A 25,335-nucleotide genomic window follows, 5' to 3' on the forward strand; every position below is an offset into this window, starting at 1 on the left:
GTCTAATGGAGAAGATGGAGAAGGTAGATATTAGGGTGAAAGAATACTTGGAGTTAGTTTGATACTAAAAGTGGGATAGGTTGTATGCACCTATTAACAGGGGATGGACCATGACATCAAATATTGTTGAGTCAATCAATGTCGCACTAGTGTCAGTAAGGGAATTGCCAATATACGACTTCCTCGAAGAAGTTAGGAAGATGTTTGGACGTTGGAGTTGCAGTAACCGCAAAGAAGCTACACAGACATACACAACGCTTGGAAAAAAATACTAGGAGATGCTGACTTTGAATGAGGCAATGTCTACACGAATGACTGTAAGTTTCATTTTAATGTCATTGTATCATATATTAAGTTATTTCTTTATATAGCTTAATTGTTTTCTGAAATAACTTATACAGAATTTTTTAGATATGTGTATTCAGTTGTTTTGTCATGCAGTAGCCTTATAATGTTATTTTAAATAGCATTATTATTCTTAAATAACTGCTGTATTTTACTGTATTCCGATGTATTTTATAAGTTCTCAATAATTGTAACCAACAAATGTATATCAATACTATGTATCTAATTGCCTCATTAGTCTTGAATAACAACATGTATTTAAATGTATTTAGATGTATTTTCTTTTCAGCTGCCTAAAGTTAAGCAGATGTTTGATGTACGTCATTGTATTCATACGCTAAGACGTAATTATAGTTTATAATTTGTCGGTCTACATATATGATGTATTCTTTTGTATTCAAAAATTTCAGTTTAACTGAATAATTCAGCATTATACATAAAGAAATTCATTTGTATGTTCTCAAAACTTATAGGTCTATGTTTAAATGTAGGTGGTACCATCGATTGAATACTTACATACGGTTAACGATGGAGGGAGGCATTACACTGTCTGCATGTTAGAGAGAAAATGCGTTTGTGGGAGGTTCCAAGTTGATGAATTACCATGCCCACATGCTTGGGCTGTATTGAAGAGCAAGTTTCTAATGCCAGAAGATTATTTCTCTAACTATTACAAACCAAATTCTGTTGTAATGACATATGATGTGTCTGTGATCCCGCTACCGGACAGAAATGACTGGAATATACCAGCGCATGTTGCAGAGGAAGTTGTATTACCACCCAAATGGAAAAGACCTCCTGGAATGCCAAATAAGAAGCACGATAAACCTTTCAGTGAATTGCTACAACCGAAAAATCAACATCCATGTAGCGTATGTGGTCACGGAGGACATAATAAGCGAACGTGTAGAAATGCACCACGTCAGATTTAGTTAACACTCTGACATGTATTAGTGCTCCAACGATTTGTCATTACTTCTGATGACATTGTGAAATAATAAATTTTGAAATGCCTTTCATCAATAGATTTTGGATACATTTAGTTGTAGTATTGTGTTGAATACATTCGAATACAACCTGTGTTGTATATACATAACTAATCAAAATACATCAGAATACAACTATATACTCGGCTATAATATAACAATTTCAATAAATACATATAACCTGAGTAAGTATTTGTAAGTATCAAATTAAGAAAAAGAAACTGAATATGATAAGTGAAAACTCAGTTCCAGATTCAAGAAGAATACATCTGAATACATTAAAATACATCTGAATATAGTTAAATGCAACATTTATTTAAGAATAATGATGCCATTTAAAATAACATTATTCATTTGTACAGAAATTGCGAGATAACAACTTCATTATTCAGAGATTTCAGTATTCATTTGTACTGGAATAATGATTCATTATTAGTAGTGTTAGCCTTGGTCTCTGAAATATACATCGGAATACAATTATATACTCAGTTATAATTTAACAAATTCAATAAATACATATAACCTGAGTAAGTAAAATAAATATATCAAGTTGAGTACATATGTAAAAACATGAAGTATACGGTTGCTGTATTCATATGTATTTCAATGTATTAGCAGTATTTACAGTTCCCAAGGTACATTTACAGCAACATTTACAGTTGACTTTAATAAACCTGAAACATACAGTTGCTGGCTTTCAATGACTTTGATAAGCCAAGTGACTGGATATTAATACACATTTATACACCTTGTTTAACACGTATGAATACATCTTGTAAGATACATACGAGTAGAAACTATATATTAAGCATGAATACTTATGAACAAAACAATAAAACATAAATTGAAAAGTTGTAATTGTCATACATGAACGCTGTAGATAAAGTCATTAAAACATTGCTTTTTCTAACTGAATATCATCTTCTGTCAAAAAGATATTCTAAGAAACAGTACTCACCTATAACAACATTCCAAAACTACATTCACCTAGAGCTACTCTAACACTATCTGTAACTTTGAATCTGACTCTGTGATTTGCCTAGTAATCTTGGAGGGTGCTTCATTCACACTTATGGCATCAGCGTCTATCTTCCGCATAGCATAGTCCCAGAGGAGAGGACCATATCTTTGACGGAGTAGATTAGAATTAAATGTTGTTTGTGGAATCTTACCAAGAGTGCTCAGAAACTCTGCGTATGCCGCAACATGCACCCCACCATCCCTAAAAAATGTAGATTGAAATAATTAAAAATAATTCATACAATTAGAGTTTTAAAATGATGATTGAATACATACATGCTCCCAACTTTTTGTTGAGGAAGATTTGATATGAAAACAACTTCAAAGGGATCAGTATGTGACTTATCAGTATATGCTGAGTAAGTAGACCAATCTATGCCTTATTGTCTCTATAAAAGCCACTGATTGATAGATACAGAGGTACAAGCCTAGCTAGCTTATTTATCAGAAGCTACATAGGCATCATGACCTGCAGATCTGTACGAGTCATACACTTTGATACATCTCTCCTTGAATGAGACAACAACCAATATCCAGTGTAGTTTGTCCTTCAAGTTGACTGGTATCAAGACATTGTCAACAGTATGCCAAGGTACATTAGCTAGCAATCTATAGCCCCTTATGTACTCACATACCACATCCTCTTCTTTGGCTACATTTGCATTACTATCTGTATCAGCATACCTGTCAAAGATTTCTGCGGATCTTGTCTTGAATATACAATCAACAGTTGTATACTTGATGTTGCTTGTTTGGTTGTACTTTCCCTTCTTTCTCAAATAGTAGAATATGACGTCAATTTGGTATACACAAATTCAATTACATAGTGTTAGTGCAATGAATCAAATTAAGAAAAAGAAACTGAATATTATAAGTGAAAACTCAGTTCCAGATTCAAGAATAATACATCTTACATTAAAATACAACTAAATACAGTTAAATACAGCAGTTATTCAAAAATAATGAGGCCTTTAAATACATCATACAGATTCAGTTAAGTACAACTGTTATTTAAAATTATAAAATAATTTTAAAATACATCTAAATACATTTAAATGCATGTTGTTATTCAAGACTAATGAGGCAATTAGATACATAGTACTGATATACATCTGTTGGTTTCAATTACTTAGAACTTTTAAAAATATATCTGAATACGGTAAAATACAACAGTTATTTAAGAATAATAATGTCATTAAATACATCATACAGATTCAGTTAAATACATTTGTTATTTACAACAGTAATGTTAAAATACATCTGAATACAACTAAATACAACAGATGTAAAAGTTACATCTGAGTACAATTGAATACATAAAAGTAATGTAAGACAAATTTGTGTGAGCTCAATTTGTGAATTATACAATTAGACAAACCAATACTAAAGAAATGAATTATAGTGGAGTTGGAAGGGGTAAAATTTACATTGTCGTCCCATAGTTTACCGTCAAACGATAGAAGGTAAAACCAATTTTTTGAATTGACTTGATCAACCCAAAAATCCAATGGTATCTGAAGTGTTGACTTATTCTTCTTGTAATGTTCTTCCAAATTACTTCTACAAGTATGATATAAAAAACATTATATCAATTTTTAAAAATATAAATACGTAATAGACATACAGGGGAAAAACTCACTTTTGTTCATGTCTAGCAAGAAGACCATCACGAACCCATTTGTCGTACTCCTGAATGATTAATGTAGGATGTGGCCCAGTTATTGAATCATCCTCAAAGGGGTGTCTTTTTTCAAAAATGGGGGTCAACTTTACTGAGGTACTTGTTGTTCATTAAATTCATGAATAGAGACTTTTAATTATAAAAACCATGGGGAAATAGATCATTAGTTTATAAAAAACTAACCTGTAGAGTCGAAGTTAGACTCGTAAGGCAAAGAATACCATCTACTTGGTCGTCGATTCCTATGAGATGGTACTGGGGTTGATTCACCTTTTTTTGCATTGTTGTGTATCACAATTCTAGTTTCTGGAATTTGAGTAGGAAGAAACTTGTCGTCCAGCTCAAATTGAGATACATAGAAATCTGTAGATACACTCTCTTGGCCTGTAGGTGGTATGTTGCACGGCAGCTCTGATGTAGTATTCCCCTCCACTCTTGACTCCACACAAAAAGCATTAACCACTATATTCTGTTAGAGGTATGCATCATTGTTAGTGTAGTAACTAACTGTATGAACACAGTTAAATACATATAAATACAATATAGAAACTGAATATGATAAGTGAAAAATCAGTTAAATACATCACACAAATTCAAGAATAATACATCCGAATACATTAAAATACAGCTAAATACAGTTAAATACACCAGTTATTCAAAATTAATGAGGCCATTAAATACATCATACAGATTCAGTTAAATACATATTTAATTTACAACTACATAGTAATATTAAAATACATCTGAATACATTTAAATACATATTGTTATTCAAGACTAATGAGTCAATTAGATACATAGTACCGATATACATCTGTTGGTTACAATTACTGAGAACTTTTAAAATACATCTGAATACAGTAAAATACAGTAGTTATTTAAGAATAATGATGTCATTTAAAATACATCTGAATACAGTAAAATACAGCTTAAATGTATACAAATATCATGTTGTAATATATATGAATACATGTAGATACAACATGAGAAGAGCACAATAATTATGTAGAAATAAAGTCAGGAAAATACAAATGCATATAGGATTAAGATAATTAAAAATACTGAATTATTCTGTATATACTTGTATTTCACAATGTACAAAATTATTTTATATATGATTAATCCAAATAAGAGCAAACAGGAGATATAAACATATGCTAAAAATGTTAAAAAATGTTAAACCTCAACATTATCCCCGATAATTGTATCAGTCTGTCTATGACCTTTTGGAATATCTTGCAAGTTAGTATCATATGGCAATTCAATACCATCATCACGTCTCCCTGTGGTTTCCTTTCTTTGGTGTAAGCTTTCTTTTTGTTGATTGTCTTTAAGATGGTCTGTGACGACTCGAACGGTCGTCTTAAGAATTAACTCTTTGATCCTCTATTAACTGCTTTCCCCAAGTTTATTTCTGCTAATGTGATTTGCTGAGATGTTCGGTTTTGAGTTTCGGGGAGTTTTGGAATACTTAGTCCCTAAATGAGAGCTTAAGTGTTGGAAAGTTGACCGTAGTTAGAACAGTGTGAAGACGGCCTCGGAATGGAAATCCGATGGTTTCGTTAGCTCCGTTGGATGAGTTCGAGTTTAAAGGCGTGATCGGATTGTGTTTTGGAGGTCCGTAGCTAATTTAGGCTTTAAATGGCGAGAGTCGAATTTTTGAAGTTTCCGGTCCGATAGTGACATTTGATCTAAGGGTCGGAATGGAATTCCGAAAATTGGAGTAGCTCTGTAGTGTTGAATGTGACGTGTTTGCAAAATTTCAGGTCGTTCGGACGAAATTTGATAGACTTTTTGATCAAAAGCATAAGTTAAGAGTTCTTAGAGTTCTTAGGCTTGAATCCTATGTTAAATTGGTGATTTGATGTTGTTGCGAGCGTTCCGAAGTTTTGAACAAGTTAGAACGATGTCATGGGATGTGTTGCACAATTGGTTTGATGTCCCGGGGACTCGAGTGAGTTCCGGGTAGGTTCCGAAATATTTTAGGCCGAAAATAATAGCTGTTGCAGGTCCAGAAGAGTTGCAGGCCTCGAAACCCACCAGTGCGGTCCGCACAAAGTCCAGTGCATCCGCGGTGGGGGCTATGTGGCCGCACAAAATACAGTGCGGTCCGCGGTGTGGAAAATTTTACTGGTCCTACTTCGGAAGCTCATATCTTTTGATCTACATGGAATTTTGGGATGATTCAAAAACAAAAGTTGTAGCCTCCGTGTCTAGTTTCTAGAAAGGTAAAGAAATCACACTTTGGACATGTATAGCGAAAGTTATGGCCAAAATACCAAAGTATGTCACTGCTGTCAAAAACTGTGCGGCCGCAGTCGTTCTTGTGCAGACCGCAATGGTTTTGTGTGGACCGCGGTCATTTTTGTGCGGTCCGCGGAGGTAAAAATCCGGGCGGTGCCCTATAAATATAAGATTTTGGGTTTTATTTCATATTTTGACCTAGAGAGCTCGGATTTTGGCGATTTTTCGAATGTTTTTCAAAAAATTTATCGGGGTAAGTGATTCTAACTCAGATTGACTAGAGTACATGAATCCATCATTGAATTCTTGATTTGGGATGGAATTTGGGAAGAAAACTTGTGAAATATTTCAAAAATGTAAAATGATGATTTAAAGGACCAAATGGTATCGGAATTGGATAATTTTGGTATGGTTAGACTCGTGAGGGTATGAGGATTCTGAAAATATAAATTTTACCCGATTTCGAGACGTGGGCCCGAGTCCGTTTTGGTCATTTTACATAATTTCGCGTATTAGCTTAGAATTTAGTTGTAGAATCAGTTACTTGAAGTGTTATTTACATTATGCAATCGAATTGAATAGATTTGGCCCATTTGGAGTCGAGTACTTGTGGCAAATATGTGGTGTTGGGTTGATTTTGAGCCGGTTCAAGGTAAGTGGCTTGTCTAACTTTGTGTGGAGGACCTTCCCCTTAGGATTGATATATTTGGTAACTGAAATGCCTTGTACGTAAGGTGACGAGTGCGTACTTGTGCTAATTGTTGGAAATCTGATTTTCTTAAGTAATTACTAGTATGTTTCCTTTCCTGTTTCTATTTCTTGCACTATTAAGCCTGTGTTAGCTTAGGAAAGCATGTCTAAGTGACTTAATTTGCTTTATTTGATTCAACCTGACTTACTTGAATTCTATGCAACATGCTAGGCTAGAATCACTTGGTGCCTTAATATGAAATTTTGCCATTTCTGGATATCTTCCTGCTATTGCTGTGTATTTATTTTGGGACTACGGATGTGAGATTCCGGTAGCTCCCCCCTTGTCTGTTTACGTTGGGACTACGGGTTAGATTCCCGGTAGATCCCCCTGCACATTTACTTTGGGACTACGGGTTAGATTCTCGGTAGATCCCCCTGCACCGTTATATGGAACTATGGGAATGCACCCGGTAGATTCCCCCAGTACTGGGTAATTACAGTTGGGACTACGGATCGGGATTCCGATAGATCCCCAAGCATTGATAGTTGGACTACGGGACGGGATCCTGGGAGATCCTTCGGATATATATATGATGGACTACGAGACGGTATCCCGGGAGATCCACTGGACAATTGTAATTAGGACTACAGGACAGTATCCTGGAAGGCGCCTTAGTTGTTATCTCTGTGTTGAGCTGTATTTCTTTCCGTGGCTTGTTTTGTCTTTGATCTAGTTGTTGTTGTTATGTCAATTCTATGTTATTTCTTGTTGTTGCACTTATTTATACTGTTTTATTCCATACTGTTAACCCTCATATTGTATTTCACCTCAGTAGGGCCCTGACCTTCCTCGTCACTACCCAACTGAGGTTAGGCTTGGAACTTACTGAATACCGCTGTGGTGTACTCATGCCCCTTCTGCGCATGTTTTTCATGTGCAGATCCAGGTACTGCTGATCAGGTCTACAATCATTGAGGAATGCGACTGCTTTGAGACTCCGAGGTATATCTGCCGCATCTGCAGACCAAGGAGTCCCTTTCTATTCATGCCTTTAGTATTTAGCCCTTCTGTACTTTTCTGTCCTTTATTAGAAATTCCGGAGTTAGAGCTATGTAGTATTTCTTTTTTTTTTCTCTTAGCTTGTGATTCATGGGTTTCCGGGTTTTGGATTTATGTTTGATATTGAGAGTTAAACATGGTGTATGCCGAGCGGGACATTTAAATACTATTACTGCTTTATTTCTATTTTAAATTGTTTACTTCCGCAAGTTTTAGACTTTCTTCCACAAATTAGGCTTACCTAGTCGTAGATACTAGGTGCCGTCATAATGGTTCACGGAGGGTGAACCGGGGTCGTGACATGGTCAAAAAGCATCTTAAAGTTATCATTGATCAATGATCTCAGAGACTTGAACTCGCCAATAACCTTAGCAAGACAAAAAAATAATTAGAAAAGTGCGCCAAAAATATACAAATGTTAAAACACTAAACTGTAATGTGTAATGTGTGGATAAAAAACTCACGTTTTCTTTGAATGTATTTAGGTTTTTCCTCAAAGAAGATACTTCATCATTTTTGGAATCTTCCAGCTGATTGTGATGCAAAACATTTTGTGCAATTTCCGATACACCAACATAAGGAATCTTGGATTGATTCTCTGTATTTGAGGGATGAATAATCTGTTCCTTGCGCTTTTTATGGGGTGGTGATGAGGATGGACCAACACTTACAACATATTTCTTCTTACACGGAAGATCAGGTGTAGGAGAAAAGTCATCCGAATCCTCTGCCGACTTGTTTGAATGAGTAGGAGTAGGACTATTCTCAACAGCAACGCCTACTGGAGGAATCTGAATAACAGCAAGCTCTATATCGGTTGGATAGATGTCCTTGTAAATAATCTAAAAAACGAAGTACAATTAAAGTCTTACTACAATAGATGTATGCAAATCTGGAATCAAACTGTAATTTGTATTCAAATGAAGGAAGCAGTAATGATTAATAAGTTATATGCAACTGTATGCAGCAGTAATAATGAAGGCAGCAACAACTGTATTCAACTGTATGCAGCTATATGCAGTAATAACTGTATGCAAATGTATGTAGCATTAATGATTAGTAAAATGTAAACTAGCCACGATACAAATTGTAAATTACCATGTTTGCCTTGTCATTGAACATGTCGTTTATCAGATAAACAAAGTTTGGCTGATTTCTGGTGGTTCTCCAATTGAGTATTCTAGGGACTACGTTATCAACTCGGAGTGCAATTTTGGGATCAACTTTGAACAACACTCATAAAACCACACTTGCATAGCTAGGGGCATCCCAGCTATCCTGTAGTACTTCTTCTGAGCATCCATCTTCTTGCTAATAGATTTTGTCAGGCTTTCAAATGCTTTTAAACCCCATGGATATTCAGAATAGCGCCCACTCTCTACCAAGTCAAAATTTAGCCTTGGGATGGTTGTGCTGTTCTTCTCGGATGAAAAAATGAAGGTGTGTATGAAATACAACACAGTTATCTTCAAGGCATCCACATCGTTATCGTGACCCCAATTCTTGTCATCAAAGCATTCCATCAAATCTTTCTTCTTGAAAAGATTGGCACCTCCAAAGTAAGTCTCAATAAGCCGGTTAGGAACCTTTTCATTGAACTCAAAATCAGCATCGTTACCAACACATTTGAGGCCAGTGACAAGCGCAAACTCCCTTTTTCAGAAAGATAAAGAAGTACTATTGACGTGTATTGCAAATACATTGCTAGGAGTTCCTTCTAACTGGAGAGCCATGAAGCATCTGAAAAGTTGATGTTGGACTTCACAACGCTTAATTTGAAGGAAATTTCCAAAACAAGTATTACCCATTTGTTTGTACTGCTCTGGAGTAAGATTTTCTTTTAGCTCGGAGACTATGTCAGTGTTAGTATATACACTAATATGCGGTGCAAATATAGGCTATTTTTTTACAAACAACGTAATTCCCTGCATTTAACAAGAATAAATACATATAAATACAACTGAATACAAAACATATTTCATAGTATAACTGACATGAATATATATGAATACAACTAAATACATACCGTAAAAATAAAATGGAGTAAGATATCATTGATATAAATATATGTACTAATATAATACATAAGCATAAAATAAATAAAGTCATTGCAATTAGAATAAAACAGTGATGGGAACTTTGAAAATCCTTATAAATACAACTATAAGAATACATCAGAATACATACATATATATATATATATATATATATATATATATATATATATATATATATATATATATATATATATATATATGTATATATATATATATCATTGATTTCTATAAGTACAAAAATATATTGAATATCCTTTTTGAACAGATAATTCAACATGTTTATACATATAAATACAGATGAATACATCAAAAATTACCTTTACTTCCAGTGTATCCGAGTTTTTACTTTTTTCAACCTCCTTCCCTTTGACAGATGAAGCTTCAGAAATATGTTTTTTCCCTTTTTCAGCAATGGGAAGTCTTGTTTCCTTCAATGATTTCTCGACTTGGGTTTCTTTGAAATTGTCATGTCGAGTTTTTGTTCTCTTCTCCAATGCCATATTTATGGCTAAACCTGTATCCAATTCTCCTTGAGTGATTTGCAAGGAGAAAGAGGGCCCATCGAAATTGAGAATTTTAGTGGGTATACCTCTAGTAATCAACTTACGGCATGTATTCTCAGACATTGTGAGAATACGCTTGGATACTGTTGATTAGAGAAAAATTGGTGAGTAGAGATATTGAGAATAAACAAAAATAGCGAAAATCAAAAAAATTAAATACTTACCACACTAATTATAGAAACAAATGAGTAAAATCTAGAAGAGATTAGAATTTATTTGAGTGATTGGGGAAGGAGGAAGCAGCGGTGTGGGTGAGGAGGATTCTCTGGTTTTGAGCGTGTTTAATGGGAATTAGAAAGAAAATAGATTGTATCAAAATAGAGAGAGGATGGACGTGTATTGAGAAGTTGTATGAAAAACGGTAACTATGAGAGAGAAAAATTTGATAATAGAGAGAGAAATAGGGTACATAGCGTGTTTAGTAGCTTAAGTGTATGAGATAACCAAGATTGGAAATTTTGATATAAATTATAAAAGGTATCTATAGAATATAATTTATTTAAATGGTATTTATTTTAAATAAATAGGGTATTAAGCTTTGCTATATGAGGTAAAAATTCCTTTATTTATTTCTTTAGAAGAAAGAAATGGGCCAACTAGCTTAGTTGGCATTGGGCCTAAAGAATTGAGCTTTTGGCCTGAATTCTTTGCCTACTGAAACGTCTAGCCCTGCCCCACGGCCCACATTACTTGTGTAATCCACGAAAGATCACTCTTTAGTCTTTACTCAACAACTGGAGTATTCAACCAATACGCATGCTATCACAACATTCAAAGTTATATTAACTCAACAACTTATGTTTCAAGATTTAAATCACCATCTTTCTTAATATGCTAATTGAAGATATCAATGGGGATGAATACTTTGATGTCAATAACGAAATCCAAGAAAATAGATGAATTCGGGCAAAACAGATTATATACTCACCTATGCAATTTTCAGATTTGGTTTTGGGAGGACTCAACAAGAAAATGAAACCAAAGAGAAAGAAAACTAAACTCTTATACACACACACACACATACATACATACATATATATATACATACATATATATATATATATATATATATATATATATATATATATATATATATATATATACATACATATATATATATATATATATATATATATATATATATATACATACATATGTATATATATATATATGTATGTATATATATATGTATGTATATATCTATATATATATATATATATATATATGTATATATATGTACATATGTGTACATATATGTATATATATGTATATATGTATTTCTGGAAAGTAAGTATCTTCAACAGAAAACTCCTCCCAAAATTTCTAATGTCGAAATCTTAACTCCAATACAAATTCTAACAAAGATAAAAATAAACAAATCTCACTTCATTACAACTTATAGCTAAACATACATACGAAACTGAACTAACATCATTTTTTTTTTGTTTAGTTCACATGGCCAGCCTTTATACAAACATTGTTTCATTCACACATAACGAAAGAGAAATTAAACGAACAAGATGGGGCAGTAAAACGCGTCAACATATTCATGTTTCATTCAGTCAAATAGAGATTTACACTAAAGGAAAAAAGACCAGAAAAGTACCTAGAAGCCGAAACTAAAACGGTGCAGAGCCTCAAGACAAAGTAGGCAGCAATTTCAACAAGAAAATGGAAACCAATCAACAGCCCAACCAGCAGCAATTTTAACCCAATATCAACCAGAAATTAACCCAGAAACTGCAGAAAAACTTTCAAAGAAAGAAAAGCCCAGAAACTAACTTCACCGCTTTTATTTTTTAGAAGGTGTTGCTCTTAGTTTCAGCCTACTACAATGTGTTCAGCTGCAGATTCTTTTCAAGTTTTGTGCTTTTTTTAGTGTAAAAGATGATCTCTCAAATATAAGATAGATTGTGTGTGCTTAGTGTGAAAGAATGACCTCTTTAAGTAGGAAAAATAAGTCTTTTTGGACAGATTTTGATTCACCAAAAATCTGTCCAAAAAGACTAACTTTTGTGTGCCAAAACAGTCATCATTTCACCAAATTCTGACACAAAATAGAGCAGTTGCATTTCCAGCATGTTTAAACAGTAAAATACCCAATAAACACGTACTTTAAACTCAAGTATTCAACTCTTATCTATACATGACTGAAATTCAGCTTATACACTCAAACTCTAACCAAATATGAACTAGCAAAGTAGAAACAAGACTCAAAATGCAATCGAACTAAGTATACAGACAAATTAGATTAGAATGAATTCGATTTGTGCAATATAACATGGAACAACATCTGAATTTCACAAGTTAATGCTTGAAACAGAAATTAAACGAACATCGCTAAACTATCACGATTAATAACAATTAAATATACGACTAACTATATAAGCAATTGAACTAATCTTTAGGTTTTTCATGAAAATAACATAAAGACTTAACTATTCGACCGACTAGGTCGAAGAACTGAAAATTCAGACTTAACAACTCTATACAAAATAGTCGACCGACTAGGTCGAAGAACCAAAAATCAGAACTAACGGACAAACAAAAAATAGTCGACCAGCTAGGCCGAAGAACTGAAAGTTCAAACTTAACAAATCCACACAAAATAGTCGACCGGCTAGGTCGAAGAACCAAAAATCAGAACTAACGGACAAATAAAAAATATTCGACCGGCTAGGTAGAAGAACTGAAACTTCAAACTTAGCAAATTTACACAAAATAGTTGAACGTCTAGGTCGAAGAACCAAAAATCAGAACTAATAGACAATAATGAACTACTCAATCGGCTTGGTCGAATAACTGAAATTCACATTTATAAAGTAAAATGTAATTAAAAATTAATACTCATTGCACATAAATAAAATAAACATTAATGGAAATTAAGCCTTAGAACTAATACTAAAACAAAAGCAAAAAATCAGAAAAGAAAAATATAGGGAAAGGAAATTGATGTTTTACCATACAGAGGGATTCAATGCCAAATCGAGCAACGAGACAGATGCTGGGGGCAATAGATGGTGGCTGCCCGACCTTGAAGCGCACGTTTCCTCTTAGCAGGCGCCAAAACAAACAAGTTTGGCATCGTGCTAGAAGGAAACGTGCGCCTTTAAGTCGATAATAGAAAAAGAAACAGAGGTTGATGCGTTTGGTGGTGATTAACAGCAGTGGGGGCTGCTGGCCGGTGGTAGTGTGTTATTTTGGGGTGGGGATGTAGGGAAAGTGTAGATCTCTTTGAGATATATGCGTTTATATAGGTTTTGTGGGTGTGTAGTGGCTGGTTTGTCGGAAAATCGAAGAGAGAAGTAAGTGGCGGCTATCTAGGGTTTCGATTTCACGGAATTTAGAGGGGTTTTTGATGATTTGGGGCTCGGATTAGGAGTGAGGGTAGTGAGAGGAAGATATGGTGAGATTTTGGGGTGGATTGTATGTTGGCCGCTGTCGGTGGCGAATCCCGGCAGGCGGCGCTGGGTGGTGACGGGCGGAGCTGCTAGGAGGAGAAAGAAAAGATAGAGAGGAAGAAGAAAGGGGAATAGGGGAAGAGAAATAAGGGAAAATGAGGCAATTTTTTGATTCTTTAAGGGGTTATATACCCCTTGAGAGATCAAATATGGACCTTTAGATCAAGGGTTGATTAAAGGCTGAAATTGAATCTCCAAGTCATTAAACGAAACAGCGTAGTTTCACCATAAAACTTCGTCGTTTAGCTTACCACTCAGGTGGGCTTTACCAGACCAGGTCAAATAGAATTGGGCCATTGATTTGGGCTAATTTTTGTCTTAATTTCTTTAAAATTTAATTAGCACAATCTCTATCCAATTTATTAAATCATTAAACAACTCTTAAAACCTATACATATACAAATAAGAACAAAACACACACACATATATATATATATAAACAAGGCAAAAATTAGGTATTTACACTACCCTAAATACAATCATGGATTAATCATCATTGATCAAGCTAGGAATTTCAACCATCAAAGAAATATAAGCAAACAGTTAGAGCAAAAACCAGCAGATTTCCTTATTTTCATTGATAGGTGATATGATTCTTCCACAAAGCATAATGTTCTAATTTTTTCCTATAGTTATTTTTCATCACTTCTGGAGTAAGATAGTCATAGTGGCAAGTTTTTAGATGCGAAAAAGAAGGCATTGAAAGGGTGGGAGCATTCTTTTCTAAATTTCCAACATAGTTTAAGGTCAAATTCAATATAATATATTATGCAAAAAGCAAGTATTGACAGGGTTACACATTATCTTCCATTTTGGTATTCGTTTATCTGTCACGACCCTAACCCCGAACCCGGTCGTGATGGCGCCTCTCGCGAAGACAAGTCCAGCCAATTAAACCCAATTCACTTTTTAAAATAGTTTAACAATATAAAAGCAATCTAAACATGATTTAATGATAATAAGTAGTGGAAATACAACCCAACACAGCACTAACCGGGGTGTCACAAATCACGAGCATCTACTAGGGTATAAATACAACTAAAAGTCTAAAGTGTACAAATACAGACTAATGAAATGAAGAGAGAGAAAAGCGGTGTTGCGAACGTCGGCAACTACCCTGCTAAACTCTGATGATTCTGTATCCGACCAGCCAATACCCGCTACCGGATTCAGAAATACCTGAATCTGCACACAAGGTGTAGGGAGTAAAGTGAGTACTCCAACTCAGTGAATAATAATCATAACTAAAGCCTGAATGGTAAGAAATCACATAAAGCATATCAGGATGTTGTATAGAAGCAGTTCAAATCCAGTAAGAAAGTAGTGAAGCTGTAAAATATCTTAAAACAACTTAGCTCAGTTTGAAACTTCTTTGAAAATGACTTTTTCAACAGTTATGCAAATGAATGCAAAACAATTAGTGCAGATAAGCACAGAAATCCGCCCCTCGGGCACAAATACACAATTTAAACAGGTAAATGGCAGGCAAATAAGAAAAGATAAGCACATAAGGTTCGCCCATCGGGCATAATGTCATCAAATCCGCCCCTCAGGCAATGTCTCAGAACAATACCAGCCCCTCGGGATCAACCTCACATCACAATGGGTACCCGCGCTCACTGGAGGTGTACAGACTCTGGAGGGGCCTCTTACGGCCAAGCGCAATATCAAGCCATCTCGTGGCATCAAATTTAGGCCCTCGACCTCATATCAATCAACAAACCACCTCGTGGCGTACATATCTCAGACCCTCGGCCTCATAATCAAATCAGTATCTCACTATTGCGTCATGCAGCCCGATCCAAAAGTATCCTCACAATACAATTCCTCGGCCTTACTCAGTCAAAAATCACATAAGCCACTCGGATAACAGTAACACATGATGCTCATCCCAAAATGTTGTTTGAAATATCATTTCAAGTGTTAAATCAAAATAAACTTGGCTTATTTTTGAAAACAGTGGAAAATAGCATGACTGAGTTCAAGTATAAAATCAAAACAGTGAGGAAATATCAACAACAATCCCCAAAGGGTTCAAATAGTTGGCACTAGGCCCAAATATGGCATTCAGCCCAAATAATGATGATAGCAATTAGTTTTCAGTCAAATATGTGGTAAAATCATCAATCAGGATGGACCAAGTCACAATTCCCAATAGTACACGACCCCACGCTCGTTGTCAAGCGTGTGCCTCACCTTAATATAGCACTACGATGTGCAATCCGGGGTTTTAAACCCTCAGAGCATCATTTTACAATCATTACTCACCTCGAACCGGCTAAATCTCTAGCTCGCGACGCCTTTACCCCTCGAATCGGCCTCCACGTGCATCAAATCTATCCAAAATCAGAACGAGTACGTCAAAATATGCTTAGGGAACAAAGTCCAAGCGAAAACAATCAACAAAGGGCACAAATCCCAAAATTACCAAAACTCGAGCCCGGACCCACTTCTCGAAACTCAAATTTTTTTATATCAATAGATTCCTCATCTTCCCACGGGTCTATGCATATCAAGAATACCAAAATCGGAGTTCAAATGATCCCTCAAATCCAAATTTAAGGCCTCTTAACTCAAGCCCTAATCCTCCATTTTTAGCCCTTTAATTCATTTAATTTCAGCCTTATTCAATGAAATACTACCATAGAAATGTGTTTTAGGTCCAAAATCCTTACCTTAACAAGGTTCCCTTGAAATCCCTCTTCCAAATCGTCCAAAAGCTCTCAAGCCGAAGTCAAAAATGGTGGAATAACTCAAACTCTCGATATAAAATGACTTATATGTTCTGCCTAGGTCTTTCTGCATCTGTGGCATTTTAATCGCATCTGCGGTACCGCATTTTCGGTCTACCCTCCGCATCTGCGGTACCGCATTTGCGGTCTACCCTCTGCATCTGCGGAAATCACCTAAGGGACCATAATCCGCATCTGCGATACAAACTCCGCATTTGCGACTCCGCAGATGCGGCTATCCTGACCGCTTCTGCGGTCCCTGCTAAATTCCTCCTCCTCTGCTTCTGCGGCCATTCCAACGCATATCCGGCGCCGCACCTACGGTCCTCAAACCGCAAGTGCGAAAATACCAAAAGCAGCAATATCAGCTGCTGCAACACAATTTCAAATTTCTCCGCTAACCATCCGAAATCACCCCGAGACCCTCGGGGCCTCAAAAAAACATGCCAACATATCCCATAAAATCATTCAAACTTGTTTCAACCTTCGGAACATACCAAACAACATCAAAATGCCAAATTTGCATCGGATTCAAGCCTAAGAATTCCAAAATCATCTAGATTACGCTTTAGATCAAAAACCCAACCAAACCACGTCCGAATGACCTGAAATTTTACACACACATCCCAAATGACATAATAAAGCTACTGCAACTCTTGGAATTCCATTCCCACATCTATATCAAAATCTCACCTATCAACCGAAAAACGCCGAAATCTCAATTTCGCCAATTCAAGCCTAAACCTTCCACGGACTTCCAAAATGCATTACAATCACGCTCCCAACTGCCAAATCACCTAACGGAGTTAACCAAATCATAAAAATTTCAATCCGAAATCATATACAAATAAGTCAAATATTAGTAAACCCTTTCAAATCTCAAGCTTCAAATTGGGAACTGTTCTTCCAAGTTTATTCCGATTATCCTGAAAACCAAAACCAACGATTTACATAAGTCATATTACATTACACGGGGCAAGTCATGCCCGAGAACTGGTGAGCGAAATGCAAAAGCTCAAAACGACCGGTCGGGTCGTTACATTATCGTTTGCTAAAGAGGATTTAATCGAGATTATTATGCACATAACATCATGGTTTACTCCTAATTTCCAATATCGATCGCTATCTTCCTATCTAATTTGACCTAAAAATTTATTTACTTAAATATGCGAAATATAATTTTTTTTTTCCTTTAATATTTTGATGCATGTTGTTTTATATTTATTGAAGGCTTACCTATTGCGCTATACTGGGTTGAAGAGAAAAAAGTTGTTGGGCTAAGCTGGGTTCATACTAAGAAAGACCTTGATTTTGCGCAAGTAGTATTTTCTCTCAGTACTGAAATTTATTTCTTTGTCCTGAAACATAAAGCTGGAAAAGAACAAGAGAAAAACATTGGGAGTTTGGCATTGTATATCAACTCAGTCTGCTAATTGGCTAGAATTAACCCATTTTTCATTTATTGGCTTCAAGTAGCGAATAAATGTATATCACAACAATAATATGTATATCACAATCTTAATTTTTTTATGTATATCAAAATCTTATTTTCCCAGGAAAAAATAGAGATGTCTCCTACGTTAACCATTGATTACTTATTTTTTCACTTCAAAATATATTTGAACAATTCGAAGCATATGAAAATATTTTTGGTTTTCTATTTATCGGTAAAAACTAAGATCACTAGATGATGAAAATTTGAAAAAATATTGCATTTAATCTTGAATGTTCTTTAAAGCATAATAAGCATCGATATTGATGGTTTGGATTAATTTTTTGAAGTAAAACTATTAAGAAAAATAGTACAATTAGAAGATAGCAGTTTAATTGATACAGTCAATCAAATAAAAAGATTTGATTCTTTTTCAAATGCCTATATTACTTATGGAATAATGTTAATAACTCATGTTACCGTTGCTTCAGTGGAAAGAAGTTTTCAAAAATTAAAATTGATAAAATCCTACCTAAGATCAACAATGTCTCAAAAGAGGTTAAATGGATTAGCTATATTGTCAACTGAGAGAGACTTATTAGGAGAAATTGATTATAAAAAAATTATTAATAATTTTCCATCTAAAAATAAGCTAGAAAAATAGATTTAAAAATTAAGGCCTCTTTTAACATTTGGATTTAGGCCACAAAGTTCGTTGGGCCGCCCGGGTTAAACATTATCCTCCATTTTGGTAAGGAATTTTTACATTCCTATGCTATATAGGAAACTATATTACCATCAATGTTTAAGGTTTGATATAATTACATTTAATATACCTAATTACCAATTATATGTCATTAGTGATTTTTAAGGCTATTAATTACACTCTTAATTTAATGGTACCGTATATTCCTTATAATACCACTCCCCTCACGTTTCTCTCTCCAATTCCCATACCTTCACCCACGTTTTCCTCTCACACCCACGATTTCTGTATCAAAATCCCATTATTTCTTTCATAGCCAAGGCTTTGAATTCGAATTTGGGTTTTCAAAAGACATTGTTTGTTTGGATTAGATATTGTTGTTGTTGTTGTTGTTCTTCTTCTTCTTCTTCTTCTTCTTCTTCTTCTTCTTCTTCTTCTTCTTCTTCTTCTTCTTCTTCTTCTTCTTCTTCTTCTTCTTCTTCGAGTTTCAATCTGAAATTCAGTCAAAACCAAGTCTAATCTTCACCAAAACCCCTCAAAATTGAGAGATAAACTCCAAACCTTATTCCCAATTATTTTCAACAACACCCAATCCAAACAAATAATGATTTTTGAAAACCCAAATTTGAATTCAAAGCTTTCAAGTTTTTTAATGGCTGTCAATGGTGGAATTGCTGCTCTCTTTGCTTTTGCTTTGTATTACTGAAATTTGGGATTGAGAGATAGAGAGAGAATTCTGGAAGCAGAGTGTATCGCAAAAACAGAGTATGGAAAATCTTGATCTGCGTTGTGAAAGATCAGAGTGAAGCCGACGATAATTATGAATGTGCGTGATCTGCGTTGTGAAAGATCTTGAAGAATATTTAATTTCCCAATTTTAGCGCGCCTAAATAAGGAATCCTACAGCTACAATGATTCCTTATTTAATGCATTATCTATATTTTGTAGGAATACTATTAGCATGAAGGGTAATATGCAAACTATGAACATATTTGGTAATATATTTTCCTATATGGTATATGAACAAAATTTTCCATTTTGATAATCGCTTAAAAGAGGATTTGATTTTCGAGATTATTATGTACATAACATCATGTTTTACTCCTAATTTCAAATATTGATCGCTACCTAATTTGACCTAAAATTGTTATTTACTTAAAAATGTGAAATATAATTTTATTTTCCTTTAAAATTTTGATACATGCTGTATTATACTTATTGAAGGCTTGCCTATTGGGCTATACTGGGTTGAAGAGAGATTTTTACTAAGAAAGGCCTTGATTTTGGGCTAGTAGTATTTTCTCTCGGCACTTTTCTCTTGTTTCTTGAACATAAAGCTGGAAAAAAACAAGAGAAAAACATTTAATGTTGAAAGTCAATTGTAGATAAATGGAAAGGGAGTACTTTTTTTTTTGCTTTCTTTTCATTTCTCTGTATTGCTCACGTATTGGCTACTTTTTTTACCATTTGACTTCTGAATTCTCAGTACTCATTATGGACCAATGGGCCCCAATGGTCCCACTGGTCTCTATTTGGATTGTTTGAATTTTTGTAATGTTGATGACATTAAAGCCCAACTTACAAAGCCTGCCCTGTATCAGCTTTCAGCCTGCCCCTTTGTGGTCCAATTTTACTTCTTCAGAAATCATAACGTTTCCAAGTACAAACCTACCACCTCCCCTTGCAACAAGCCCATAACCTACCTTTGGTTCTTTTTTTTTTTTTTTGGGTTTTGTGGTGGTGGTGGTGGGGGGGTGGGGTGGGGGTGGGGTGTTAGAGGAAAAAGGTACATGGTAAATGAGTATATACCATATCATGGTTCTTGGTAAATATTGGCTAAATCTTCTCTAAAACATAGCGCTCTTAGCATCGATTAAAGCACTTACAGCATAAAGATCTTCACACTAACACACTGAAGATGTAAAAGTTAAATGTTAAGACAAGTTTAAATTTATCACTTGACGGTATAAAGTACTTACACAATTAGATCACTAAAGACTGGAACTTAAGTATGAGTTGACAACCTAGAACATCATGTGGATACAGGGGCGGAGCCACAAGCCCACGTACGGGTTCGGTAGAACCCAATAACTTTGGTTCAAATTTTATATTTATACTGTAAAATTGAATTAATATGTAAATAATTTATTCAGAACCCAGTAAGTTGCCTTCCAATTACACCCACGGTGTAAATAAACAGGTACATTTAAATTATTGGTGTTATAAAAGTCACATTAGTACTAAGCTCCTTTATGAGGCTTTACTTCTACACAAATACCTACACATATTGTTACATCCACAATAAAAGCAAGAGGCTTCTTCTAAAAAAGTTCATACTAGTTTGTTAAGCTGCACTTAAAATCATTGGATAAAGTGTCTAAAAGAAAAGGAAAAACTTGTACATATAAGACAGATGAACTTATGTAAGTGTGTTGGCTATGTCAAATTCATAAATATCACACGTTAAGATAAAACCAATGTATAAAGAAAGGACAAGAAAATACAGAGAGGGCATAAGCATCCATCACTCTCTTCTCTGGGCTCCTTGGAAGACTAGACAAAAACATTGATAGCTACTGCACGTGCCCCCATCCCCTCTATTTCATGTCTTCCCCATGTGCACTTGTGCTTCCTCAATAAACATTAATATCACAAATGAAAATGATACTTAATACAATAAAGGGCATCCGGTGTACTAAACTCCAGTTACGGGCAGGGTTGGAAGAAGGATCGGACTATAAAGGTCTATCGTACGCAGTCTTACCCAACATTTCTGCAAGAGCCTGTTTTCACGGCTCGAACCCGTGACCTCCTGGTCATAGAACAACAATTTTACTAGTTACGCTAAGGCTCCCTTACGATTACTTAATACAATAAAAGATCAAAATAAGATTCCTATATTCAGTAATCTTTTTTTTAATTGAGACTTTTTATATGACTAGAAGCTACAAAGGGATATTCTAAAAGCTCCACAATAAAGTACATTTATCTTGATTTACATAACATAAGATGATTAAGATCTCCTTGTTGTTTGCCCTTCTTTTTTTTTGGGTGATGGTTGGGGATTGAGGGAGTTAAGCAAACATTAAAACATAAAGACAAAATTGAATTACATTTGATCATGAATGCCAGATTCCACTGAGAATGTTTCTGAATCTATTGGAGGATAATTTCCTGACAAGCTTTTTTGCATCTGAAACTTCAGCTTCTGCTAGCTTCTCAATGTTTTTCAGATACCCAGAATTTGCAATTTTCTTTCTTGCACTATTGCAACTTGTTAATGACATGAGTATAGAAAGCAATAGCTTCTTGTTACCAAAATTTGCCTGCTCAGGGTCAAGCATTTGTAGCAGCAAACCAATATTTTGATCACTTTGTACAAATCTCTTTTGGTTTCTTGGCACAATAACCATACTTGATAGTGTTTCAGCTGCCATTTCTCTAACCTCAAATGACTTGGAATCAAGAAAATTCACAAGCTCAGGCATAAATCCAGCATCCCCCATTGCTTTCTTGGCCTCTTCTGATGTTCCACATAGCCAAAATGCTGCCTTTAATGCCAATTCTTGAAGTGAACCATCCCCATGTCTAAGAAAATACAGAATGTGATCCATAAATCCATTATTCAACAGAATGTTCACTGAATTTACTGATGAGAAACATAAATTCACAATTCCCCTCAAGGCCATTTCCCTTGCTTTAGACGAGAACGATGATTTCGGATCCAAAACACGAGCTAGAGCTCGTATTCCACCTTCTTTCATGATCATTTGTCTAGTTGATTCATCCCCAGAAGCCATACTTTGTAAAAAATCAATTGAACTAATTTGTGTAACCTCATCTTTAGACCTTGCAAGCTTAACAAATACTGAAATTGCACCTTCCTCAATCATAAACCTCTTGATTTCTTCAACCCCAACAAGATTTTTCAACACCCCACAAACCAAACCAACTAATTCACCAACAGAATCAACCTCAGTACATAACTTCAACAAAACAGTAACTCCACCATGAGCTGAAACTGACCATACATTATCTGAATTCTCTGTTAGCTTCTGCAAACATCTTGCTGCAAATTCTTTACTCAAACCATTCCCACACTCTAAAACTCTAATTAGTGGTGCAATTATTCCTGTAGAAATTAAACAACTTCTATAGGATTGATACCCTGCTATTACAGATAAGGCCTTAGCTGCCTCTTCTTGAAGATTATCTTCTTGAAAATCAAGAAAATTCACCAACCGAGAAACAAAACTATCAACTTCAATTGCAACTTTAACATACCTATCATCTTCTTGAATGACTTCATTCAAGGCAATCAAAGCTTGCTTCTTCATTTCTGAAGAACCAATCTTGAGCCTTGACAACAAATCCCTGATATAGAACTTAATATCATCGCGAGAAGCTCCAATGCTCGGCCTTGAAACAATAATAGCATAGCTCTGAGTTAGCAAACCGAGAGAGTAAATCTCAGAAATGTTCCTTACATGATTGTCCAACTTTGAGGAAATTATATCAAGATCACTTTGCATGAGGAGTTTCCCACTATAAGAAAATTCCATACAATGCTTTGAAAGTTCATTGCAGTTTTTGAGGGTTGCATTAATGGCCTGAAGAGAGCTGCAAAGTGGAGGATAATTTTCAGTTGAATCACAATTTTCAATGACAGAGAGACTAGAGAGAAGTTCTTCAAGCTTATTGCGAATAGATTGCCATTTCACGGGAAACACTTTGATTGAATAAGAAAGAGATATGAGTGAAGAAATGAACACAATTTCTTGCCGGATTCTTGATTCTCCGGCGGTTGATGCAACTGGATTTTGTGCATGTTCCGTTTCAGTAAACATGTTGGATTTCATTGGCCCATTTTCCGGCGAGATGGGGTCGGAAGAAATGTAAAGATTCCGGCGAATTAGTTAGAGTTTTTTGGGAGGAAAATCAAGACAATTCAATAAATTTTATCTTGAGGAGAAAGAATAGCTCTGCCTATATTGTTCATGCTTATCTTCAGTTGATGTACAGAAATTGTGAACGGACTGAATGACAAAAATAGCCTTGGCAACGGTGTGACAGATGGATTGATTTGTGCGAAGATATAGGGGTATTTTTGGTATATCAGTTGCAGAATGGTGGCTAGTTAGTTAGGAGATGAAACAAGTTTAATAAGAATGGGAGAATTATTAGGGAAACTGCTTTGGACTCTTGGAAGTTAGGTTCAAATTTTATACACCAAGAGAGATTAAAGCAATTTAAAAAGAAAACAAATAATGATGGAATTACTAGAAACAATTTTTTTATATCTTGTAGTGTATCAGAAGTTTCATTTCATCTTTTACCAATCATTTCGAAATTATGCAGAATCTTTGTTAATTATTTGCTCTATTGAATGTCTCAAACAATAGACAGAACTAGATTTTTTCCCCCCTTCTATTACTTATAAATAAATTGAAGTCCTTTTCTTAGGGGTGACAGGAAAGTATATATAAGCTCTAGCTGCAAAACACAAAACAAAAAAAAGGGAAAAGTTTATATTAGGCTGCAAGTAATAGGAAAAGAGAATTAAAAATTAACGAATTTATTTTATAAAGTCATTGTCTTATCATGAAATGGTTTGATCCACAAATAGTGGCTTGCATTGTTGCAAAAATATAGCTTCACAAGGAATCTTGTGAATTGTGATGTTCTTTTTGTTCTTTTCAATTGTTGCTTTTGCGTGTAGTCATCTACTATTATTTTGCTCATGTACATACTGTTGTTGTATGCTACTTTCATGTCAACAACCTTAGATGGAACATGATACCCATACTACAATGTGAAGATGAAATAGGGAAATAAAAAAAAAATGGTGTTTTCACTCTTCACGGGAAGAGTTGATAAAAAAACAATCAATTATAACTTAAATAGAAGAAAATGATCTTATAATAATCTCATGTATTTTATATTACCGATCTCCTATGCCCTAATATGAGAATCTTCTGCTAAACGAACAATATAACTAAAGGAATATTCGTAATTGATCATATGATACCGAACCCTCCTTAAGAAGATAAAACAAGTTTAACAAGAATTGGGAAGTTAATAGGGAAGTGCTTAATTGGATTGTTGGAAGTTAGAGGTTGGAGGCTTTGGACGGATGTTCAAGTTTTATGCTCCATATATAGAGGTCTCATTTCAAAGAAAGTCTCACCAAATTTGAAATAATAATTTTTCCTAATCTGTATAAACAACAATATATTTCTAGAAGTATCATAAACAAGAAACTCAGCTTGTATAGTATATAATGTAATTTATTAGGGACAGAAAGGGTGTATCAAAAGTTTCAATTCATCTTTTAGAAACCATTTGAAAACTATAT

At 34.8% G+C, this 25,335-nt stretch overlaps 2 protein-coding genes across 2 annotated transcripts; both read right to left on the bottom strand.

Annotated features, from left to right (window-relative positions):
* Positions 1-2,324: 2,324 nt before the first annotated feature.
* Positions 2,325-10,712, bottom strand: LOC138883912 (uncharacterized). Its single transcript, XM_070164630.1, has 10 exons — positions 10,404-10,712; positions 9,944-9,954; positions 9,280-9,682; positions 8,494-8,871; positions 4,216-4,501; positions 3,991-4,123; positions 3,779-3,911; positions 2,821-3,061; positions 2,628-2,706; positions 2,325-2,553 (listed from the first exon to the last, which is right to left on the bottom strand). The coding sequence occupies exons 1-10, from the start codon at positions 10,710-10,712 to the stop codon at positions 2,325-2,327; spliced, it is 2,202 nt and encodes a 733-aa protein (XP_070020731.1).
* Positions 10,713-21,936: 11,224 nt separating this feature from the next.
* On the bottom strand, positions 21,937-24,164 carry LOC104250191 (vacuolar protein 8). Its single transcript, XM_009806761.2, has one exon. It carries the CDS (start codon positions 23,837-23,839, stop codon positions 22,100-22,102), a length of 1,740 nt encoding a protein of 579 aa, XP_009805063.1. The 5' UTR covers positions 23,840-24,164; the 3' UTR covers positions 21,937-22,099.
* Positions 24,165-25,335: the final 1,171 nt, after the last annotated feature.

Source organism: Nicotiana sylvestris, chromosome 2 (genome assembly GCF_000393655.2).
Source record: "Nicotiana sylvestris chromosome 2, ASM39365v2, whole genome shotgun sequence".
In the NCBI taxonomy this organism is placed as follows: domain Eukaryota; kingdom Viridiplantae; phylum Streptophyta; class Magnoliopsida; order Solanales; family Solanaceae; genus Nicotiana; species Nicotiana sylvestris.

Coding starts and splice junctions, on each gene's coding strand:
- LOC138883912 (XM_070164630.1), bottom strand. CDS start 10,712: ATGTCTGAGAATACATGCCGTAAGTTGATTACTAGAGGTATACCCACT. Junction 4,124..4,215: donor GTCTAACTTCGACTCTACAG/GTTAGTTTTTTA, acceptor CAAGTACCTCAG/TAAAGTTGACCCCCATTTTT. Junction 2,707..2,820: donor TGACTCGTACAGATCTGCAG/GTCATGATGCCT, acceptor CTACTTACTCAG/CATATACTGATAAGTCACAT.
- LOC104250191 (XM_009806761.2), bottom strand. CDS start 23,839: ATGAAATCCAACATGTTTACTGAAACGGAACATGCACAAAATCCAGTT.